This window comes from Pleurodeles waltl, chromosome 11 (genome assembly GCF_031143425.1).
Source record: "Pleurodeles waltl isolate 20211129_DDA chromosome 11, aPleWal1.hap1.20221129, whole genome shotgun sequence".
Lineage (NCBI taxonomy): Eukaryota > Metazoa > Chordata > Amphibia > Caudata > Salamandridae > Pleurodeles > Pleurodeles waltl.
The window spans coordinates 681,608,058-681,632,457 of record NC_090450.1 but is presented as its reverse complement, the minus strand read 5'-3'; the positions used below and the strand labels follow the sequence as shown (position 1 = coordinate 681,632,457).

General features: G+C 46.9%; 1 protein-coding gene across 11 annotated transcripts in view; it reads left to right on the top strand.

Moving 5' to 3' along the window:
- The window catches only part of AAK1 (AP2 associated kinase 1), a 244,600-nt gene that overhangs the window by 79,962 nt on the left and 140,238 nt on the right, over positions 1–24,400 (top strand). For all 11 annotated transcript variants that reach the window (XM_069214196.1, XM_069214193.1, XM_069214195.1 and 8 more), the window contains exon 13: positions 2,951–3,190. In XM_069214196.1, the coding sequence (XP_069070297.1) occupies positions 2,951–3,190 (240 nt within the window). The remainder of the gene's footprint in view (positions 1–2,950; positions 3,191–24,400) is intronic.

The window sequence follows — 24,400 nt, the reverse complement described above, 5'->3', positions numbered from 1 at the left end:
AGTTCAGCTTCCAATGTGAGGTCAGTGCTGGAAGTAGAAAAAAAAATTCTGGGAGCCTACAGATTAGTGGAGTGGAGGCAGAAAGGGGCTGGAGTCGGGAAGATCCAGATCATAAGAGCTGGAGGGGTGCTATCGGTGACACTAAATATTTTGGTTTGGCAGGACGAATGGATTATGTTTTGCTAACTGTGCCCACTAACAAACTGACCGTTAGAAAAGTGATTTTTAACACCTTTCTGGATTAATTTATTAGTTGCAAGGAGTCTGTGTTTTAATTTAGCTTGATATATTAAGTCATGTGCCACAGAATAAGTCTCAAGATTTAATGCTGACAGAATATCTCAGCAGTTTAGTTAGTTATAACACTTGTATGGCATATTACTCTGAAGTTGCTGACACTTAATGGATTTTCTGCAAAGATCTATGTGCAATCTGCTGATTGCATCTTTGAAGAGTCAGAAAGTAGCTCGGAGGACTACTGCATTTGTTGCAAAGACTCTTATGTAATTCATAGGTCTCAATGCTGGTAGCTTGGACCACCAGACTCATGGTGGTGGTCGGACCGCCACCAATGCGGCAGTCCGGCCTTCACATTATGACTGTAGCGAAAGCACCACGGTCGGACTACCAGCACCAAGACTTTTTCGCCGGCTGACAGCCTGGCGGTGCCCTAAATCCACCAGGGCAGGTCTGCATGCAGCGCTGCCCTGGGGATTATGAGTCCCCTCTCCACCGGCCTTCACATGGCAGTTGCACTGCCATTTAAAAGCTGCCAGAGACTGGACGCTGGGGGCCCCATGGAGGGCCTGCACTGCCCATGCATTTGGCCATGGGCAGTGCAGGGGCCCCCATGGCCAGCCCATTGCGCTTTGCAGACAGTGAAAAGCAGGACGGGTGCTGCTGCACCCGACACGTCGCAACATTGCCGCCGGCTCGATTATGAGCTTGCATCAATGTTGAGGGTTGTTTCCCACTGGGCCCGGCGGGCTGAAACTGTTTCCGCCCACCGACCCAGCCGGGAAACTCTAAATAGCCCTTGTGGTCAGAGCACCACGCTGGCGGTTTTCTGACTGCATGCCTTCAGCGGACGGGCGTTTCTGTCTGCCAAAGTCATAATGAGGGCCTTAGAGTAATTGAACACGCAAGGGTCTAGAAAGGGGAACGAGTAGGTGCAGTGCGAGCACCTCCTTTGGAGTTTGTGTGACTATAAGGGGACACTCCCCCTCCTTTTGACCTGGGGCCAGTAGCCTTTCAGGTTTAGGGCCTCCATAGGGTATCTCCCTACAGGTAGGCCCCTTAACTTCACATTATCTACACTCCTTTTAGCGGAGTGGTTCATTGTTTGTAATGCATGATTATGAGGGATCCTAGTCCCTGAAGAATGCCCAAGACCTCCTTTGGCTCTTAGTAGTGGCCAGAAACATGTTGGCCAGTAATTTCTAAATAGGTGACCCAGTGAGTCTTTATTCTCACAGAGGTGTCCCATCCTTGTTCTTAATCACACCAGCAGACACCACGAATAAAGTGTACTTTCACACTGGTGACTGACTAGGTGTTTTTACTTCTTCCCTAGTATAGCTGGATCCCATTTTTCCAGACAAACTGAATTTACGCACTTCCTCCTGTTCTTTTAACAGTGAGGTTGAGTCCACCCAGGTGGCACTGTCCTACCTGGGTGGGGCTAGGTGGTCATATGATGAAGCATGAAACTATATAGTGTGTGAGACCACCTAGTCCGTAAAGGAAACTCCCCCACCACATAATTTTCCACAGCACTCGAGACAGAAACTCAGTGTGAGTTTGTGGAACCCTAGGCGAAATCCCTCGCCAGCAGTTCCATCATATAAGTGAACCCCATACTCTTTGTGTTTATCATGCAAGGCCTCATGCCATGTCACTGGTAATTCTGACTTCTAAGGTTATTGTTAATTTTGGTACATTACCTTTTATAGGTTGAAATGTGAGGGTCCTGTAAGAAATGGAGAGTAGCTGAGGAACCATATTCAGAACATCCGATGCCCTGATGATTCCTCATTCCCAGTTGCAATTTCCCTCACAGACTTTGGCTGCTATGAGCAGCAAATCTCTCCTATGGGTCCTATCTGGACCTATAGGTTTGCTGCATTTCTCAAAAGCTAGCTTGCCCTGTAACTACATTTAATGGGCCAAACCGGGTTGTGAGTAACTCGTAACAGGACCCATAGACCTACAAAGTGTACATGCATAAAGAGCTCGAGACACTAAAATGCGTTCATTGTTTTAGTTTAACCTTTGGCAGACTTGAAAAGTGATACATAGAAGGTTCTTCACCTTTGTTTCCAATGATACAATGTGAAGTCCGAAGTCAAAATGCAACAGTGTCTAGCTGCATTTCCTTTCACTTTCCACAACTGCTTATACTAGGGCATAACATGGACCAAATTACTCCTTCAATTGAGTCTGTGGAGCTATTACACTGTCTTAGGGTTGAAAGTAACCAGTCTTCCCAGCTACTCTGCAGACAGCAGTTTAGTACTATATGGCACACACTGAATGTGTCCATGTGGGACTTACTCTTAGGTGTCCTACTGACAGGGTCTGTACAGGCTTCAGCACATTGATTTAGGCAACAGTTGAACTGTAGTGAATTATGTGTGGTACATGCTGGGCTTCAGGGAGTGTTGAGTGGATTAGGTGAGGTAGTAAGAAAAGGTGAGAAGGTCCCTGAGCTGCAGGGTATGCAGTGAGGTGCGGTCTGCCATTCAGGGTGCAGCCTTTTCTATAGTTGTACATGCATGGCACATTCTTGACCTCATTACAACCTGTGAGGTAACATGCACTTTCGGGAATTGTGTGAGCTAAAGCCTAGATTCATTGGAAAGGCTCGAGTTAGTCTGAGCATCGGGCGAAGATGTTAAGCCTTCCTTGAAGTAGGGCACTGATGTGTGTTGTCTGTCATTGCCACTCGTAGATGCAGGCCATGCAGCAAGCAGCGCACCAGCACCAGTTGTTGCAGAACTACTACCTTCAGCAGCAACTGGCTGGAACTATGCAGCAACAACAACAATTGCTGGCACAGCAGCAGCAGGCGGCAATGCAGCAGAAGGTGGCGGTGATGCCTCAGAAACAACAGACTCCACAGTCCTCACAGCAGCAGCCACCAGTAACAACATCAGTGGCAGCCCCGCCACCACCCTCGAATGAACAACCAGTAAGAAATTTGATAGAACACCTGTTTGTTTGTTTTTTCAATTCTTGATGTAGTTTATGCAGGTTGTGAAATGTGTTGTCATGCAAGCAGTTACATTTGAGGAGAAGTGCAAGCTATAATAAGCAGTCTTTATTACTATGCTTAGATTAGCAGATTGGGATCTGCTCCCAGTCTCTATGCCAGTTAAGTTCAGCTTTATCTTCTAAACGTCTCCTTTTCTCCGAATCTTGACTTTCATCCACTCAGACATCACGTTTAGCTCTGAGCACAGCAATCAAAAATCAGATTTAATCATGTCAAGCAAGTGATCCGATAGGCACAGTAACCAGAATCTTTTTATTCAGTGTTAAGAAGACTGTTCAATAACATGAGTAGTGATTCAGTTGTTGTGTAGAATTCTAAAAACAAAATATGGTTTAGGGGGCTGTGCAGCCTAAGAGCCTGTTCTAGAAAATTAAGTGGCAAAATGTGCCACATTAAGCTACTTTTTGTGGAATGCTGAGCATGCTGTGACAGAGTAGATGCAGCAGTAATCTAAATCGATTTTGTTGTTTTGAATTTGCCACACATGGGTATGAAGTCAAAGTAGACTTTCCATTCAGTGATGGGACGTATTTTCCCTTCTCATTTTTCTTTTACGTATGAAACAATAAAAGCCTCCAATCTTTACAATATAGTACACTGTTCAGAATTTATATTGATAACAATAGTGACTGTTGGTTATAGTTTGATATGACTTTTCACTGAAAAGGCATTTAAAACAAATCTTCATAAAGCTCTAAATAAAAAAACAAATCTAGCTTAAATCTAGCCTGCAAAGGTTCGTGCAGATCTTTCCAAGGGTATTATATAGGGGGAGCATAAGTGTTTCCCATTTTAACTCCCATAGAAACATTTGCTCTACACTACAGCAAAAACAATGGCACCCAACTTGGTTTGAAATTAGAACCTCACTGAGAGCATTACATACGATTATTTTTGCGTAAACCTGTTCTATGGCTTTTGAGAGATTGGCTTTTGGAAAAAGGTGCAAGTTGGGCTTCGGATTATTAAATTATAGAGATTTTGACAGTTTAAAAAGGTGATTTTTGATTTGTTTGATCTTTAGTGTGCACATCCTTCACTTCCTTAGTGCCTTTAGCTGAAGGCCATGAAAGCTTCTGGAGGAAAGAAGGTCCATGCTGAGGTGGCTTTTAGGTCAGGGTCAAAACCAAAATCCATGGATTGAAGTGTTGTTGTTGAATGTGCTGTATCGGTGATAAGCTTAGACCTAGTGGAGGGGATTAATGTAGGCTCAATTGGTTTAAATCCGTTAGTCTCTAGGCTCGATCCAGGTTTTGCAGGGTAATTGGTTCTTAAAGTGCAAGGGTATTTTTACTAGAACCTCATCCTAGTGCTGTTACTCATGGCTGGTTCTACCAAACAAAGTTCCCTTTATGCAAAATATCCCATGTCTGCGGGATCTTCTCATCTCTTGAGCGCCTAGGCTTCCAGGAGGAAGTTCACTCTGCAGACACACTCTTCCCATCTGATTCCTGCACAAACAAAACCTGTGGACATAAGTCGGGAAACTGCCTCCCCTACTTCAGATGAGGGTGAAAATAGTTTTTTCAATGTTCCTCTGACAGGCAGTAGTGATTCGTCTTGCACATTATTCAAGGATGTCTTTCTGCTTTGGTTCAAAATCGGTTCTGTATTCAGTTTGCCAAGAATAGGTTTTTTAAGTAAATCACAAGTTTGGCATTGATGGTTATCCAAACTCCAGTCTCTAAAGCTCTCACATCCCTCTCTTACTCTATGAAGTTGTGTGTTTCCTACAGAGAGTGATTGCTGCATTGGAAATAACCCAGAGATGTTTATAAGAAATACCCAACCTGGAGGCAATATCAACAAATGAAACAGATCACTTTCCTGCTTTTGTTTTACTTCACTCCCTTTCAACTAGTATTGCCAAGTCCTCTGTAAAGACTTCGGGCCGGACTGGGAACCCAAAGCATCCCTGGTGAATTTTGTCAGACCAGCCTCCATAGGGGGCATAGCGATCGACCCTGACCACTACAGGTAGTGCTCAGGGTAGCAGTGGGGGAGGAGTATGCTCCTTCCTTGACAATTTGAGAAAAATGGCAAAAACATTGCATTCTACTATGTTTCATTATATATTCAATTGTATTATTTTTTTAAGTATAGTAAATGATGACCTTACAGTGCACCAGGATGCGGCAATCCTTATTGGGGTTCTTCAATGATTCCGTCACCATCAACCTCTAACAGTGCCTCCTTATCTCTCCATTCCTCTCCCTCACATGTATTTCATTTGTTTCATACTGCCTCTCCTGTAGGGTGTAGTGGAGGGTGTTGGAGCACTTTACATCACACACACATGCATAGGCAAAGAATCATACAGGCGTAAATCAGTGTGTAGAAAATGTTGACACAAAGGACTACTAGGTGTAGGATTCATACCACCCATACAGATTGAATGTTATTGGAGTCCTTGGTCTGGGGAAGCATAAACTCTGGAGTCAGAACGTAAAGCAGGGGTTAGAGTTGACTTTACTATTAGCAATTTATTTCTACCCAAACAAATCCTTTTTAGCAAATTTAAGATAATCAAAGACTGAGAAAACATAATTTTCCAACCTGTACCATGCAGTTTGCATGGAGCTCTTTGCATGCAGCTCTTTGATGGCAGTTCATATCTCATTGTGCTACATTATGAATGTAGCTTAGGAACGGCACTGTAACAAAAGGAGCTCTGTGACAAAAGCAATAACCTACTGAGTGGTACACATAAAATATTGTTCTGTTATCTTCATAGTACACATTGTTTGCAGCAGGCATATTAACCTTCTGTGCTAACTTAGATGAGTCAGAACTGCCACTAGACCAAACCCCGATCTCTTACCAGTAGGTTAACCAACAGAGTTACTTTGGCACTTTTATTATTGCCTGAAAACTGTTGTGTATATACAAGGAAAACTGGGGTGCTTTTAAAACTGCTGCAATGCTACCCTTCCAGCCTCCCCAGGAAACGCTCGATGCCTGGTACGACCAGTCCGGTCTTGAAAGACTTAGCCCTTATGTTGGCCCTCTCGTTTTGAACCTGAACTGGAACTGTTCTTGAAACTGACAACGCAATACCAGAATGAGTCTCTGACAATTGTCAGTGCAGCAAGCACAAGCAAATTCCTCCCACCCATCTTCTGTGTGTGTTTTTGTCATCCTTTTGGGGGGAAAAAACAACTCTGAGCCAGTAATTTTCTAGCAGTGTAAAGTTGGTTTTTCTCTAAAGCTGAAGTTGTAAATACCTTCGTTATAGTTTCCTCTCGCTTCGGTATTCCTCGGCTTGGTCTATCCCGAACTCTTCCCTTCCGTCTTTCTTTCAACAATGGTATAGTATTTCGATTTCAAAACCTAACGCACTCAACCTGAATTTCTGCTTTGGGGTCGATTTACCTCCCTTAGCGGCATCAATGCCCTTTTTGGGCCTACTCCTTTACGTGTCACGGTTTTGGGGGGGTCTTGTCAGGACCTTGAGTTCACAGAATATCTCCCAAAGAGGTAGAGTACCAAAGCAGAAGAGCAGCTAAAGGCATACACGGGGAAAGGACAGCTACGGTAAGGCACGGAAAACAGGAAAGCGAAGGCAGAGCAATCTTAGTTTGAGCAAACAAGGAATGGATCAGTAATTGACAAACACACTGGGGTTTTCACTAAGGTTGTACACAGTGTAGGGCTCAGAACTTCCCACAGCAACAGGGAATGTCAATGCCTCTGTGCAGATTGCTCTTACAGATAGCCACCCTGCAAGCCCATAGAAAGGAGGCAGCAGAAGTGATTCTGTCTCTGGACCCTTAGGGCACAAACAAGGAATCTACTTACATACACGAGACTAGCCCTTGTGGGTCCAGCTGGAAACACAGTGGCAATTCCTGGAAAACAGCAATATCACACTGTCCCTGTTAGGCACTAAAGACTACATACAACACTAGACAAAGGATAGGGGCTGGAATTGCCTCCTGGAAACCAGGAGCCAACCCCAGTACAAAGGAAAACACTTGTACACAGGGGAGGACTCATAGTACACTTACCAGACTCGATAACCCAAGAGGAAACAAACAGAAGGAACAAACTAGGAGGCAAAGGCAGGAATAGGGAACAGACTCAGGCTGAAGCAAAGGCCAGAACAGGACTGGAAAAACGGGGAGCAGGCTCTGGCTGGAATGAGCAGGAACAGGACTGGGAAACAGAGAGCATGTTCAGGCTGAAGCAGAACAGGAACAGGACTGGAACACAATCCAACAAGGGGTCTGGTACACAAAGGAATTGAAGCTTCAGGGAACAGCAGCTTATAAGCAGTTCCAGGCAGCAGCAAGCCCGGGGCAGAGTCACATAGCTCGGCTGCACAAGAGAAGTCACGTGTGTGCAGCTTCAGTCTCTCACAAGTCCTGGAGGAGAGAATCCAGTATAAAGGAAAAAACTGACTTTTCCCATAGGAAGCAATGGACAGAAGATTACATGTCTTACCGACTACCAGACAGTGCATTATGGGACCTGAAGTCCATGGGAGCAAATGTAGTTCTTCTATGGCATGCCATATCGAAAAGGGAAGCAAACAGGAGTCAGAAAAGGACTCTAGGTGAGTGTTAATGATGATTTTCAGGCTACAGATAGTCTGTTTACAGCCCCCCCTAGAGATGGGACGGCAGAGTCGTAACATTACATGGTGTCTTAATATGAATGGCTGATGGAACAAACTCCATTTGGGTTCTGCCTTCGATGCCATTTCAAATTCCCACACACCCATCAACACCTGATGTGTAACTTGTGCTTTTCCCCAGAACATAAAGAAAACAACTGTGACGCATTTCTGTCTTTTTGATCTAAGAAGACTCCATGGGACCAAAGAGTGCGTCTGTTGAAGTGACGTCGAAGACAACGGACGAAACTCCTGATATTTTTGGATAAGAACATGCACAGGAGGAGATTGGATATCGGGCAGTCCTCTCTATTTGAGATTCCAAGTTGAACGTCGAATCTGACATCGAAAGTCAGCTGCTCACCTCACCACAACATGTGAGTGCACCAGCCCTGTCCTCCTATACAAAGACTTTGAAGAAAAAAAAACTTCCAAAATGGTTGTCGGTCCACCACTGCCTTGGGTCATGGTTGGATACGAAAATTACATTTGGATGCCCCGCCCTCTGGCTCAGCACTGAAAATTGCAAAGGCCAAGACCTCTTCGGCATCGACCTGTGACTCTTCAGCATCCCACACAGTCTCAGGATCTAGTCGACTTTTCAATCCGAGCATTTCAGTTCCGAGAAAGAAGCCTTCCACATCAGTTTTAGGACCGACACCTTTCGCTGAACACAAGGCTTCCTTTCCAAAAACGTCGGAATCGAGGATGCTGTCTTTTAAAGACTCCACTCTTACATCTGAGGTGGCTTCACCAGAAGAGCCAATTTTGGAAGTAATGGATGCTTGTCTGTGCCTGCTCCACATACAAAAGGGAACAGGGGAAAATAATTGCTTCTCCCCCTTTCCCAATCAAGAGGAGACTTACTTTTCAAGAGACGTTGGACACTGCTCCTCCTCCTAAGAAGGTCTCAGTTCAACCTCCGCCTTCTCCACCTCACTCTCCTATACTTCCTCTTACTCCTCCAATACCTCCACAGTCTCCTGCATCAATTTTCTCCAGAATGTTCACCACCACCTCATAGAGATGATTTTGGATGAAAGCCCACAGGATTTAGACCCATGGGAATTGTATGATTCAGATACTATACTTCCAAATTACCCTGATTTGTACCTGGCATGCCCTTCACCTCCTGAAGATGCAACGTCATACCAACAGGTTATTGCAAGGGCAACTGCAAACCATAACATACAGAAGCATAATGTCCCTATTAAAGAGATTTTCCTCTTTGATACACTGGCTACCACTCACAAAGAAGGTCAGTTTTTGCCCGTGTTGCCAGGTATGCTTAGAAATGCCACATATCTTTAAAGAACCTGTTAGGTCAAGGGTTATTATTACCCCAATGGTCGATTTAAAATAAATAAAAAATAATTATAGATATAGATATAGATGTAAGGCAGAACCCTCAGGTCTTATATATGTATTAGATCACAGATACCTCCTGACTCTATAATTGTTAGCACAGCACGGACCAGTGCTAATAGTCAATCGACAGGAGATGCTCCTCCTAATAAGGAGAGCAAAAAACTTGATGTAGCAGTGAAAAGAGTGACTGCACAGCCTGCTAATCATTGGTGGATTGCCAGATCACAGGCACTTCTTGCAAGATATGAGAGGGCAAACTGGGACAAGATGGATGATCTTCTCCAGTACCTCGCAGAGGAACATCGGAAAATGGGACAGGAGATAGTTTTAGAAGGGCAAGCCATCTCGAACAATTCCATTAGGTGTATCACTGATGCAGCAGACACCACAGCTTGTGGTACAAATACCAGTGTTATTTATGATAAGAAGGCATGCTTGGCTCAGATGCTAAGGCTTCAAGCCTGAAATACAACAGGCAGTTCTCAACATGACTTTCAGTAGAGAGCACTTGCTTCTCCAGAAGACAGACATCCAGACTTGTTTGGTCCAGAAGTTAAGACCACCTTAGGCAAACTAAAAAAAGATGCGGAATCAGCAAAATCTTTCCCGGGCGAGACGGAACCGAGCCAGAGCGCACCACTGCAGCAAGTGCCTGTCTGCCTTCCTGACCTGTCCTGACCTCCTCCAGCGTAAGCACCCAAGCCCCAACCATAATCTTAGCTCCCTCCCTCCCTCCTCTCTTCTGAGGGGGGGCATAGTGAGGCAAGTGAGGGATTGCAGGAGCTTAGGAGGTGAGCAGAGGCACAGGAGAAATGCAGGTGGCACGCGCGTGGGATGGGGGGGGGGGGGGGAGAAGCAAGGGAAGGCAGGAGGGGGCAAGGGAAGGCAGGAGGGGGCTGCACCAGCATTGAGAGACCTGGACTTGGACTGAGAAATGAAACTTAACAAGGCAATTTAACAAGGCAGTAAGGAGTGCTCGCTAGATTGCACAGTGTTGGACATCACATCTGGACATCACAGCACCACAGCAGGTTAGCACAGTTCAGTGCGAGCACGGCTACCGTAGGCGGCTGCTGCTAAGTGAGAACCCCAGTCTTCCACGGAGGTGGTCCAGCTAAGTCTGGGTGCGCCTTGCGGAGGAAAATTGGTGAGACCTGCTCGCCACCGGAGTGTGGCCGCAAGACTCTTGGTGCAGTGGGGGCCAGAAGCGAGGGGCTCCTGACTCAATCCTGGCCTCAATCTAACAGCATAGTACATACCTATGAGACCCTGAGGCTCCAGCAGGATCCAACTGGACTCAACAGGAATCAACCGGCACCAGCTGGCATAGAGTAAGATCATCCAGCTTATTCAAGCTCACTAAGACTGTCTAAGCACTCCACAGGGTGTAGAAGGGTGCTCATGCCCTCTCTGCCCTGAGGTCTGTGGCAGCAAACGCTAAATCGATAAGACCAAAAACAACAATAGTACAGTAGGGCTGGGAAGAGGTTGACACAGGGGGTGAAGCGGTGCTCATCGTGCTCATCAGTGATGGTGGCAAGAGGCAGCTAGCAAGAGGCGAGTGGCAAAGGTCCATCAAACCACTAGTGAACTAATTGGACCAAATCTATTCTTATATATTTACAACTCTTCATGTCTACTACTGCACACTAACATTGCAAAAGTCATGCTACCCATTCGAGCAAGTTAACTGAGCGCTTCGTGCAACAAGCAGGCCTAGCAGACCGAGCAGGCCCATGAAGGGGGGCAGACACATACGACACAGAAGACAAAGGAACACGCAAAGAAGAAACCATCAACAACCCTTTTTCCATCACCAACACAATACTTGCTCGGAAATTTAAAGTTTTGGAAACAGGGGTCAAAGGCACGAAGGGTGCAGAATAAACAGGAAAATTGGAAAGGAGATGGAGCGTTCAAAATAGTTGGGGGTTGCTGGAAACCAGCTCACAGGATCTTTACCACGCAGGGCATGTGGAAAGATGAGAAGGCAACCCAATAGAGTACAACGCATCCCACTTGGGCACACGATTGACCACTCAAGCATGAGCAAATTGGGATTGGAGAAAGTGGATGAAGGAGGCAGTCCTAGCGCTGTGGGCCCCACGAGGATCTAAGTGATTGTTGCGGAAATCATAGAAACTACAGAAATTAATTGTCAAGATGGAGAAGACAAGGGCCTGCATGCTAAGATTGCCCAGTCGCCCACATCCCAAAAGGATCATAAGACAAGACTCAAGCGAAAGGTTCTGAATGCAAAGAAATCATATATACACAACTACTTTACAAGAGCAAGGAGTGGAGCAGGAGAATCCAACAACCTTCTGGCTAATGAAACCACATGAACAGTGCTTCTCACTGGCCCTCCCAATCTAACAATGGATTCACACAACTCGAGCATGCAGCAGGATGCGCTAGAGATGCGATAAGTTACAGCCTGGACGCCTCAACCATAGGTGAATTGCTATCTCCGGTGGATACCACAGACACCGCAAGGGGAGAAAGTAACAATATCCTCAGCAATCTTGGTAGTCTACCTAACACCAATGCTTGCCCAGCGGGCCATGACTGTGGATCCGAGGAAACCAGAACAGCTACGTCGGCATCGACTTGCCACCAGTTGGTTAAAGGGGAGGCCGATCCTGCAAAAAACAGCAAATGGCAAATAGTGGCAGAGATTCATCTGCCGGAGCATTCACCAAAAGAGACTATCCATGTACATGAAGGCCTAGACAACAGCCGGTCCTGCTCTACCCCTCGACATGCACAAAAGAAGCGCCCCTGGCATCCTTTTGACAGCAGAACTGGACGCATGGGTTTCTCAAGAACCCATTGTGGAAATGCCAGGAAGTGGCAATGAGACAAGGGGGAGGCACGAAGATTCCACGGGGAGGGAACCCAGCCAAATGAGGAAAAGGGAACCGGGGTAGACCAGATCATATTATAAATACAATCGATGCATCTCTTCTTGCAGCAGTTAAAGCACTTGCCTGGCAGTCACATAAGATGAAGATCCAGAACTAACCCACATGTTGGCTCAAAGCGTACTTGCCCTTGACAACAAACTGAGTCTGTTAAGTGGTAAGCTAGACAAATTGGGTAATATATGGCAGGATGATAGTGTGACCAAAGGGACCCACAACAAAGTGGAAAAGCAGTGGGTTGCAGTGCCCATTGAATCTACCTATAAAAGAGGACCCTCCGCTTATATTGAACCAATACTTAAAAGGGAATCCTCAGCACTGAGAGAAGGTGAGGAGGGAAGCAAGGAAATGGAATTAGAGAACAAGCAACCATGTATAACATACTCAAAGCGATCAACCACTGTTGACATCAATGTGGGTGGAAATAGTATAGAAGAGGAAGACTCTGGGGAGATCACTAAGACATCGCACAAACCTGATACTAGGACCAATCAGCAACTAACATGAAGACAGAAGAAGAAAGTGAAAAAAATCTCTCAAAGTTGCAAAAATAAAAAAAACAGATTGAACCGCATAGGAAAGGTATCACAGGCCTCAGGAAATATGCAAGTTCAGCTGGAGACTTACCCAATCTTCCAGCAGAGACTACCATCTACGCTGGCTCCCGAATCTTGCTCCAACACTCAGACCATCCAAGATCATGGGGAGGACTCTGGTGGAAAAGGAAAAAAAACAACCCCCACACGGGCAAACATGAGGACAGCAGTGGCACAACCCTGGAGGCAGGGGATCTAGTAAGCTCCTACCAGGCGCTCCACAATGGCAAAGCCCATGCAAGGGTCACAAAGGTTGCAGTCACAAATACAGGCATCCTCAAAGTCGGGTGTAATAGAACCAGCATTGTATATAGAACAACTTTGCATGGGTGAGGTAGGCGACGCTCCCCTGGGAAGAAGAATCGTATGAATTATAAGTCTTTAGTGGTGGGATAAGTGCCATTGTAGGTTTAACCGAAGACACAAATAATGAAGAACAAATTCTGTATAACAAACCTAATAGAGAGGCTACGATGAGAAGCCTCAGAAGGATCATTTTGCCGAAGAATCAGAATAGAATCTGAAGGCTGGTGGGAGGAAAGCCCTCCGGCATCCACACAAGCGACCCCAGCTACCAGGCAACAGTTTCAGGAAGAACCTACACAAGGTTTTTATAATTGAATAATCAGAGAAGATCTCAAAGGTGGGCAAGAGGCAGGCCCTCTGGTAACCAGACAAGCAATCCCAGTAACCTGGCAACAACACCAGAAATAATTTTCTCAAGGAATGACCTATCAAACAACCAGAATAGATCCCAAAGGAAGACGGGAGACCAGCCCTCCTGCACTAAGACATGGGAACTGGGGCCATCAGGCCCACACATTGACACAGGAAATAAACCCATTTCTAGAAGCAACGGAGCAGGTACAGGAGTATCCCTGGAGTAAAGAACGAAACCACTGTACAGCGACCCGCGTAGTCACCAGAGAACTCGGCTATATATAGGTCTTTAAATGTACAGGAACACAGTGGTGCATTAAATTTAAATGTTGGAATTCCACAGGAACTAAAGGAACAACTGTCAATTATTTTTCCCCCTTATATGCACCCCAGGGACCTTGGAACATACACAATAGATCGAATATACTTTGGCTGTTGCATCATTTACCAGCATTAGCATATCTCTTAACCGAGGATCTCTTACCGGTATATTTTAACACATACGCATGGATTACCCAGAGAGAGTCGACATTAACGGCATGGGCTGACCAGGGCATGGTGGAAAGAATACTCAAATATGAGGGCTTACTGGAAAACTGGGGCATAAAAATCAGCAAGCCAGAGAAACAACGATACCCTTGAGTGCTGACTAGAGAACTTAAACTAACACGCTCAACTAAATCTGTTAGCACCCTGCGGGGAACCCCGGGGGTTAAACCACAGAAAATAGACAAGAAAATCACCATACAACTGACAAGGCACATAGGAGGAAATCAAGTGAAAGATGCAAGCAATGATGTCAGCAAGAGGGAAGGTTGGGACTGGGATTGGCTCCCTGTAGCTTTGGCCAGCGAAGGGGAAATGCAGGTATAGCGAAAGAGGTCCCCCACCAAATGAAGCCAACAAGATGATTAGGATACTCAGCTGGAATGTGGCTGGCCTGGCCACCCTCATTGCTAGCCCCAATATTGAAGGCTTCTTAAATAATGCAGATATTCTGTGCCTACAGGAAACTTGGATGCCAGAGCCCCAGTCTATATCGGGCTTCATAACAACACAGACCCCTGCACAAAAGGAAAACCTGCTTTGAAGACACATGGGTGGTCTTGCAAAATATGTCAAGCTAGACTTAGTGGTTAAGCTGGTACCTTGGGAGAAATCGACCAGTGACGTGCATGTGATAACCATACACGGTCTAGTTCTCTTTAAAAAAATAAAAAAAATAAACACCAATATCCATCATAAATTTGTACATAAATCCTAAGCTGGAAAGCAAGAAGACAAGGGTCAAATCTATTCAAGATCTTTTAAAGGAGTTTTTAAATGAATATCTGGACCACAAACACATAATTGCAGGAGCTTTTAACACTCAGCACCTTGGTCAGGAGGAAGGGCTCCCTGGAGATGATATAAGTTCAACCCTAGAAACCTTTTTCAAGGAATACAACCTGAGAACGTCTAAGTGCAGCAATACAGTAGCAGGCACTCTTATCCCTACGTTTAGAAAGGTATCCACATTGAATTACATCTTCTTAAGCCCAGCCTTACTATACAGATGTGTATACAATACAGATCTGTATGCCATAAGGTGATAGGAAGATCAGAGAGTGATCACAATCCAATAGAAATAGAGATCGACGTCCAAGCACCAAGACTCCTGTCCCACAAAACCGGCGGGCAGTAACTATCAACCAAGCTATGCCCTTTGACAAAAAAAGATCAAATATATCATGCCCTGCAAGATGAAATACGACCTATTGGAGCAGGTTAACTGCCCATTAAATCTGGGAAGTGGGACAGGCAGAATTAGTGACCAGTGGGCAAACGCAATTAGGAAATTACATGAGTTACTTTGCAGCTCAACGCACCAAGGGATTTCAGGAATCAAAAGACAAAAAAACTGCCACGCTCAACTAGGGAATACAGACATTGTAAGTGGCAATGTAGGCGGGCAAAAGCATACTGCTTAAGGAATAATTCCCCACAACGGAAGTTCTTAGGAGGTTGGTGTGGAAAGATTACAATAAAGCAATATGGAAACTGAAACAAGATGTAGGAAGTTGGCTCTGTATATACTATTTCAAAGTAAGAAATAGTGTGCATAGAGTCCAAGGGTTCCCCTTAGAGGTAAGATAGTGGCAAACGTAGATAATTCTAATGCTCTATTTTGTGGTAGTGTGGTCCAGCAGTAGGCTCATCAGAGGGTAGTGTTAAGCATTTGTTGTACACACACAGGCAATAAATGAGGAACACACACTCAAAGACTTACTCCAGGCCAATAGGTTTTTATATTGAAAAATATATTTTCTTAGTTTATTTTAAGAACCACAGGTTTAAGATTTACAGTTAATACTTTAAATGTAAGGTACTTCACTTAAATACTTTGAATGAAAACAATATCATGTACAGTCTTTGTAAAAATGGCAATAAGCTATTTTTAAAGTGGACACAGTGCAAAAATCAACAGTTCCTGGGGGAGGTAAGTAAAGGTTAGATTAGGAGGTAAGTAAAACACTTATAAGTCTCAGTTCTGGGGCATAGGCAGTCCACTGTTGGGGGTTCAAGGCAACCCCAAAGTTAACACACCAGCAGCTCAGGGCCGGTCAGGTGCAGAGGTCAAAGAGGTGCCCAAAAAACATAGGCGCCTATGGAGAACAGGGGTGCTCTGGTTCCAGTCTGCCAGCAGGTAAGTACCTGCGTCCACGGGGGGCAGACCAGGGGGGTTTTGTAGAGCACCGGGGGGGGGGGGGGGGGGGGGGGCACGAGCAGTCACACAAAGTACACCCTCAGCGGCACAGGGGCGGCCGGGTGCAGTGAACAAAGCAGGCATCGGGTTTTGTATATGTTTCAATGGAGGGACCCGGGGGTCACTCTAGCGGTGCAGGCAGGCAAGGGGGGGGCTTCTCGGGACAGCCACCACCTCGGCTAGGCAGAGGATCGCCTGGGGGTCACTCCTGCATTGAAGTTCGGTTCCTTCAGGTCCTGGGGCTGCGAGTGCAGTGTTGGTTCAGGGGGAGCTTCTGGATTCTCTCTGCAGGCGTCGCTGTGGGGGCTCAGGGTGGTCGTCTCTGGTTACTCACGGGCTTACAGTCGCCGGGGAGTCCTCCCTAGGGTGTTGCTTTTCTACAGGTCGAGCTGGGGACGTCAGGTGCAGAATGTAGAGTCTCACGCTTCCAGCGGGAAACGTGAAGTCCTTGGAAGTTGCTTCTTTGTTGCAAAGAAGTAGCTGGTTTTGAACAGGGCCGCTGTTCACAGGAGTTTCTTGGTCCTGTAGTCCAGGGTAGTCCTCTGAGGCTTCAGAGGTCGCTGGTCCCTGTCGGATGCGTCGCTGGAGCAGGTTTTCGAAGTTGGAGACAGGCCGGTAGGGCTGGGGCCAAAGCAGTTGTCGTCTTCCTCCTTCTCTGCAGGCTTGTAGGTCAGCAGTCCTTCTTTCTTCAGGTTGCATGAATCTGATTTCCTGGGATCTGGGGAGCCCCTAAATACTGAATGTAGGGGTCTGTTTAGGTATGGGAGGGCAGTAGCCAGTGGCTACTGTCCTTGAGGGTGGCTACACCCTCTTTGTGCCTCCTCCCTGTGGGGAGGGGGACACATCCCTAATCCTATTGGGGGAATCCTCCAAAATCAAGATGGAGGATTTCTCAAGGCAGGGGTCACCTCAGCTCAGGACACCTTAGTGGCTGTCCTGACTGGTGGGTGACTCCTCCTTGTTTTTCTCATTATCTCCTCCAGCCTTGCTGCCAAAAGTGGGGGCAGTGGCAGGAGGGGCAGGCATCTCCATTAGCTGGGATGCCCTGGGTCACTGTAACAAACGGGGTGAGCCTTTGAGGTGTTACAGTTCTGCAGGGGGAGGTGAGAAGCACGTCCACCCATTACAGGCTTTGTTCCTGGCCAGAGAGTGACAAAGGCACTCTCCCCATGTGACCAGCAACATGTCTGGTGTGTGGCAGGCTGGCAGGAACTGGTCAGCCTACACTAGAAGTCGGGTATGTATTCAGGGGGCATCTGTAAGATGCCCTCAGGGTGTATTTTACAATAAATTGCACACTAGCATCAGTGTGCAGTTATTGTGCTTAGAAGTTTTGTAAGGAAATGCCTCCTTGGCATGGTTGCCCCCTGACTTTTTGCCTTTGCTGATGCTATGTTTACAATTGAAAGTGTGCTGAGGCCTGCTAACCAGGCCCCAGCACCAGTGTTCTTTCCCTAACCTGTACTTTTGTATCCACAATTGGCAGACCCTGGCATCCAGATAAGTCCCTTGTAACTGGTACTTCTAGTACCAAGGGCCCTGATGCCAAGGAAGGTCTCTAAGGGCTGCAGCATGTCTTATGCCACCCTGGAGACCTCTCACTCAGCACAGACACACTGCTTGCCAGCTTGTGTGTGCTAGTGAGGACAAAACGAGTAAGTCGACATGGCACTCCCCTCAGGGTGCCATGCCAGCCTCTCACTGCCTATGCAGTATAGGTAAGACACCCCTCTAGCAGGCCTTACAGCCCTAAGGCAGGGTGCACTATACCATAGGTGAGGGTACCAGTGCATGAGCATGGTACCCCTACAGTGTCTAAACAAAACCTTAGACATTGTAAGTGCAGGGTAGCCATAAGAGTATACGGTCTGGGAGTTTGTCAAACACGAACTCCACAGCACCATAATGGCTACACTGAAAACTGGGAAGTTTGGTATCAAACTTCTCAGCACAATAAATGCACACTGATGCCAGTGTACATTTTATTGTAAAATACACCCCAGAGGGCACCTTAGAGGTGCCCCCTGAAACTTAACCGACTATCTGTGTAGGCTGACTAGTTTTAGCAGCCTGCCACAAACCGAGACATGTTGCTGGCCCCATGGGGAGAGTGCCTTTGTCACTCTGAGGCCAGTAACAAAGCCTGCACTGGGTGGAGATGCTAACACCTCCCCCAGGCAGGAATTGTCACACCTGGCGGTGAGCCTCAAAGGCTCACCTCCTTTGTGCCAACCCAGCAGGACACTCCAGCTAGTGGAGTTGCCCGCCCCTCCGGCCAGGCCCCACTTTTGGCGGCAAGGCCGGAGAAAATAATGAGAAAAACAAGGAGGAGTCACTGGCCAGTCAGGACAGCCCCTAAGGTGTCCTGAGCTGAAGTGACTCTAACTTTTAGAAATCCTCCATCTTGCAGATGGAGGATTCCCCCAATAGGGTTAGGATTGTGACCCCCTCCCCTTGGGAGGAGGCACAAAGAGGGTGTACCCACCCTCAGGGCTAGTAGCCATTGGCTACTAACCCCCCAGACCTAAACACGCCCTTAAATTTAGTATTTAAGGGCTACCCTGAACCCTAGAAAATTAGATTCCTGCAACTACAAGAAGAAGGACTGCCTAGCTGAAAACCCCTGCAGAGGAAGACCAGAAGACGACAACTGCCTTGGCTCCAGAAACTCACCGGCCTGTCTCCTGCCTTCCAAAGATCCTGCTCCAGCGACGCCTTCCAAAGGGACCAGCGACCTCGACATCCTCTGAGGACTGCCCCTGCTTCGAAAAGACAAGAAACTCCCGAGGACAGCGGACCTGCTCCAAGAAAGGCTGCAACTTTGTTTCCAGCAGCCTTGAAAGAACCCTGCAAGCTCCCCGCAAGAAGCGTGAGACTTGCAACACTGCACCCGGCGACCCCGACTCGGCTGGTGGAGATCCAACACCTCAGGAGGGACCCCAGGACTACTCTGATACTGTGAGTACCAAAACCTGTCCCCCCTGAGCCCCGACAGCGCCGCCTGCAGAGGGAATCCCGAGGCCTCCCCTGACCGCGACTCTTTGAATCCAAAGTCCCGACGCCTGGGAGAGACCCTGCACCCGCAGCCCCCAGGACCTGAAGGACCGGACTTTCACTGGAGAAGTGACCCCCAGGAGTCCCTCTCCCTTGCCCAAGTGGAGGTTTCCCCGAGGAACCCCCCCCTTGCCTGCCTGCAGCGCTGAAGAGATCCCGAGATCTCTCATAGACTAACATTGCGAACCCGACGCCTGTTCCTACACTGCACCCGGCCGCCCCCGCGCTGCTGAGGGTGAAATTTCTGTGTGGACTTGTGTCCCCCCCGGTGCCCTACAAAACCCCCCTGGTCTGCCCTCCGAAGACGTGGGTACTTACCTGCAAGCAGACCGGAACCGGGGCACCCCCTTCTCTCCATTCTAGCCTATGTGTTTTGGGCACCACTTTGAACTCTGCACCTGACCGGCCCTGAGCTGCTGGTGTGGTGACTTTGGGGTTGCTCTGAACCCCCAACGGTGGGCTACCTTGGACCAAGAACTGAACCCTGTAAGTGTCCTACTTACCTGGTAAAACTAACAAAAACTTACCTCCCCCAGGAACTGTGAAAATTGCACTAAGTGTCCACTTTTAAAATAGCTATTTGTGAACAACTTGAAAAGTATACATGCAATTGAAATGATTCAAAGTTCCTAATGTACTTACCTGCAATACCTTTCAAACAAGATATTACATGTTAAATTTGAACCTGTGGTTCTTAAAATAAACTAAGAAAAGATATTTTTCTATACAAAAACCTATTGGTTGGATTTGTCTCTGAGTGTGTGTACCTCATTTATTGTCTATGTGTATGTACAACAAATGCTTAACACTACTCCTTGGATAAGCCTACTGCTCGACCACACTACCACAAAATAGAGCATTAGTATTATCTATTTTTACCACTATTTTACCTCTAAGGGGAACCCTTGGACTCTGTGCATGCTATTCCTTACTTTGAAATAGCACATACAGAGCCAACTTCCTACATTGGTGGATCAGCGGTGGGGTACAAGACTTTGCATTTGCTGGACTACTCAGCCAATACCTGATCACACGACAAATTCCAAAATTGTCATTAGAAATTGATTTTTGCAATTTGAAAAGTTTTCTAAATTCTTAAAAGACCTGCTAGGGCCTTGTGTTAGATCCTGTTTAGCATTTCTTTTAGAGTTTAAAAGTTTGTAAAAGTTTGAATTAGATTCTAGAACCAGTTGTAGATTCTTAAAAAGTATTCCAACTTTTAGAAGCAAAATGTCTAGCACAGATGTGACTGTGGTGGAACTCGACACCACACCTTACCTCCATCTTAAGATGAGGGAGCTAAGGTCACTCTGTAAAATAAAGAAAATAACAATGGGCCCCAAACCTACCAAAATACAGCTCCAGGAGCTTTTGGCAGAGTTTGAAAAGGCCAACCCCTCTGAGGGTGGCAACTCAGAGGAAGAGGATAGTGACTTGGAGGAAAATTCCCCCCTACCAATCCTATCTAGGGAGAACAGGGTCCCTCAAACCCTGACTCCAAAAATAATAGTCAGAGATGCTGGTTCCCTCACAGGAGAGACCAACACCTCTGAAATCACTGAGGATAGCCCCAGTGAAGAGGACATCCAGTTAGCCAGGATGGCCAAAAGATTGGCTTTGGAAAGACAGATCCTAGCCATAGAGAGGGAAAGACAAGAGATGGGCCTAGGACCCATCAATGGTGGCAGCAACATAAATAGGGTCAGAGATTCTCCTGACATGTTGAAAATCCCTAAAGGGATTGTAACTAAATATGAAGATGGTGATGACATCACCAAATGGTTCACAGCTTTTGAGAGGGCTTGTGTAACCAGAAAAGTGAACAGATCTCACTGGGGTGCTCTCCTTTGGGAAATGTTCACAGGAAAGTGTAGGGATAGACTCCTCACACTCTCTGGACAAGATGCAGAATCTTATGACCTCATGAAGGGTACCCTGATTGAGGGCTTTGGATTCTCCACTGAGGAGTATAGGATTAGATTCAGGGGGGCTCAAAAATCCTCGAGCCAGACCTGGGTTGACTTTGTAGACTACTCAGTGAAAACACTAGATGGTTGGATTCAAGGCAGTGGTGTAAGTAATTATGATGGGCTGTACAATTTATTTGTGAAAGAACACCTATTGAGTAATTGTTTCAATGATAAACTGCATCAGCATCTGGTAGACCTAGGACCAATTTCTTCCCAAGAATTGGGAAAGAAGGCGGACCATTGGGTCAAGACAAGGGTGTCCAAGACTTCAACAGGGGGTGACCAAAAGAAAGGGGTCACAAAGACTCCCCAGGGGAAGGGTGATGAGACAACCAAAACTAAAAATAGTAAAGAGTCTTCTACAGGCCCCCAAAAACCTGCACAGGAGGGTGGGCCCAGAGCCTCTTCACAAAACAATGGGTACAAGGGTAAAAACTTTGATCCCAAAAGGGCCTGGTGTCATAGCTGTAAACAGCATGGACACCAAACTGGAGACAAGGCCTGACCCAAGAAAGGTTCCACTCCAAACTCCCATCCAGGTAACACTGGTATGGCTAGTCTCCAAGTGGGATCAACAGTGTGCCCAGAGCAAATCAGGGTCCACACTGAAGCTACTCTAGTTTCTGAGGGTGGGGTGGATTTAGCCACACTAGCTGTCTGGCCGCCTAACATGCAAAAATACAGACAGCAACTCTTAATTAATGGGACTAGAATAGAGGGCCTGAGGGATACAGGTGCCAGTGTCACCATGGTGACAGAGAAACTGGTTTCCCCTGGCCAATACCTGACTGGAAAAACTTACACAGTCACCAACGCTGACAATCAGAGAAAAGTACATCCCATGGCAATGGTTACTTTAGAATGGGGAGGGGTCAATGGCCTGAAACAGGTGGTGGTCTCCTCAAATATCCCAGTGGACTGTCTGCTTGGAAATGACCTGGAGTCCTCAGCATGGGCTGAGGTAGAACTAAAAACCCATGCAGCAATGCTGGGTATCCCTGAACTGGTGTGTGTGAAAACAAGAGCACAATGCAAGGCACAGGGTGAACAAGTAGAGCTGGAGTCTGGAAGAATGGCCCAGCCTACCAAGAGAACAGGAAAGTCAGTTGGGAAACCAACTGCAACACACCAAAAGAAAGGGAACCTCTCTTCTCAGGAAGAAGTTCTGCCCTCTGAGGGAACTGAGCCTTTGGAGCTTGAACCTTATCAGGTTTAGCTCTTAGGCCCAGGGGGACCCTCAAGGGAGGAGCTGTGTAAGGGACAAGAAACCTGTCCCTCTCTTGAAGGCCTTAGGCAGCAAGCTGCTGAAGAGTCCAAAGGCAAGAAAAATGGAACACATAGGGTCTATTGGGAAGATGGACTCCTGTACACTGAGGCCAGAGACCCCAAACCTGGTGCCACTAGGAGAGTGGTAGTGCCTCAGCTGTTCAGGAAGTTCATCCTAACATTGGCCCATGACATTCCCCTTGCTGGACATTTGGGACAAACCAAGACGTGGGAGAGGTTAGTCAACCACTTCTACTGGCCCAATATGTCCAACATGGTTAAGGAGTTTTGCCTCTCCTGCCCCACCTGTCAAGCCAGTGGTAAGACAGGTGGGCATCCAAAGGCCCCCCTCATTCCACTTCCAGTGGTGGGGGTTCCCTTTGAAAGAGTGGGTGTGGACATAGTTGGTCCACTAGAACCTCCCACAGCCTCAGGAAATATGTATATCCTGGTAGTAGTGGATCATGCTACCAGGTATCCTGAAGCTATTCCCCTTAGATCGACTACTGCCCCTGCAGTAGCCAAGGCCCTCATTGGTATCTTTACCAGAGTGGGTTTCCCTAAGGAGGTGGTGTCTGACAGAGGTACCAACTTCATGTCAGCATACCTAAAGCACATGTGGAATGAGTGTGGGGTGACTTATAAATTCACTACACCATACCATCCACAAACTAATGGCTTAGTTGAGAGATTCAACAAGACATTAAAGGGCATGATCATGGGGCTCCCAGAAAAACTCAAAAGGAGATGGGATGTCCTCTTGCCATGTCTGCTTTTCGCTTACAGAGAGGTGCCACAGAAGGGAGTAGGATTCTCACCCTTTGAACTTCTGTTTGGTCATCCTGTAAGAGGACCACTTGCTCTTGTTAAAGAAGGCTGGGAGAGACCTCTCCATGAGCCTAAACAAGACATAGTGGACTATGTACTTGGCCTTCGCTCTAGAATGGCAGAGTACATGGAAAAGGCAACCAAAAACCTTGAGGCCAGCCAACAGCTCCAGAAGTTTTGGTATGACCAAAAGGCTGCACTGGTTGAGTTCCAACCAGGGCAGAGAGTCTGGGTTCTGGAGCCTGTGGCTCCCAGGGCACTCCAGGACAAATGGAGTGGCCCTTACCCAGTACTAGAAAGGAAGAGTCAGGTCACCTACCTGGTGGACCTGGGCACAAGCAGGAGCCCCAAGAGGGTGATCCATGTGAACCGCCTTAAGCTCTTCCATGACAGGGCTGATGTCAATCTGTTGATGGTAACAGATGAGGATCAGGAGGCAGAGAGTGAACCTCTCCCTGATCTTCTGTCATCAGACCCAAAAGATGGCACAGTAGATGGAGTGATCTACTCAGACACCCTCTCTGGCCAACAGCAAGCTGATTGTAGGAGAGTCCTACAACAGTTTCCTGAACTCTTCTCCTTAACCCCTGGTCAGACACACCTGTGTACCCATGATGTGGACACAGGAGACAGCATGCCTGTCAAGAACAAAATCTTTAGACAATCTGACCATGTTAAGGAAAGCATCAAGGTGGAAGTCCACAAGATGCTGGAATTGGGAGTAATTGAGCGCTCTGACAGCCCCTGGGCTAGCCCAGTGGTCTTAGTCCCCAAACCTCACACCAAAGATGGAAAGACAGAGATGAGGTTTTGTGTGGACTACAGAGGGCTCAATTCTGTCACCAAGACAGATGCTCATCCAATTCCAAGAGCTGATGAGCTCATAGACAAATTAGGTGCTGCCAAATTCTTAAGTACCTTTGACTTGACAGCAGGGTACTGGCAAATAAAAATGGCACCTGGAGCAAAAGAGAAAACAGCATTCTCCACACCTGATGGGCATTATCAGTTTACTGTTATGCCCTTTGGTTTAAAGAATGCCCCTGCCACCTTCCAAAGGTTGGTGAATCAAGTCCTTGCTGGCTTGGAGTCCTTTAGC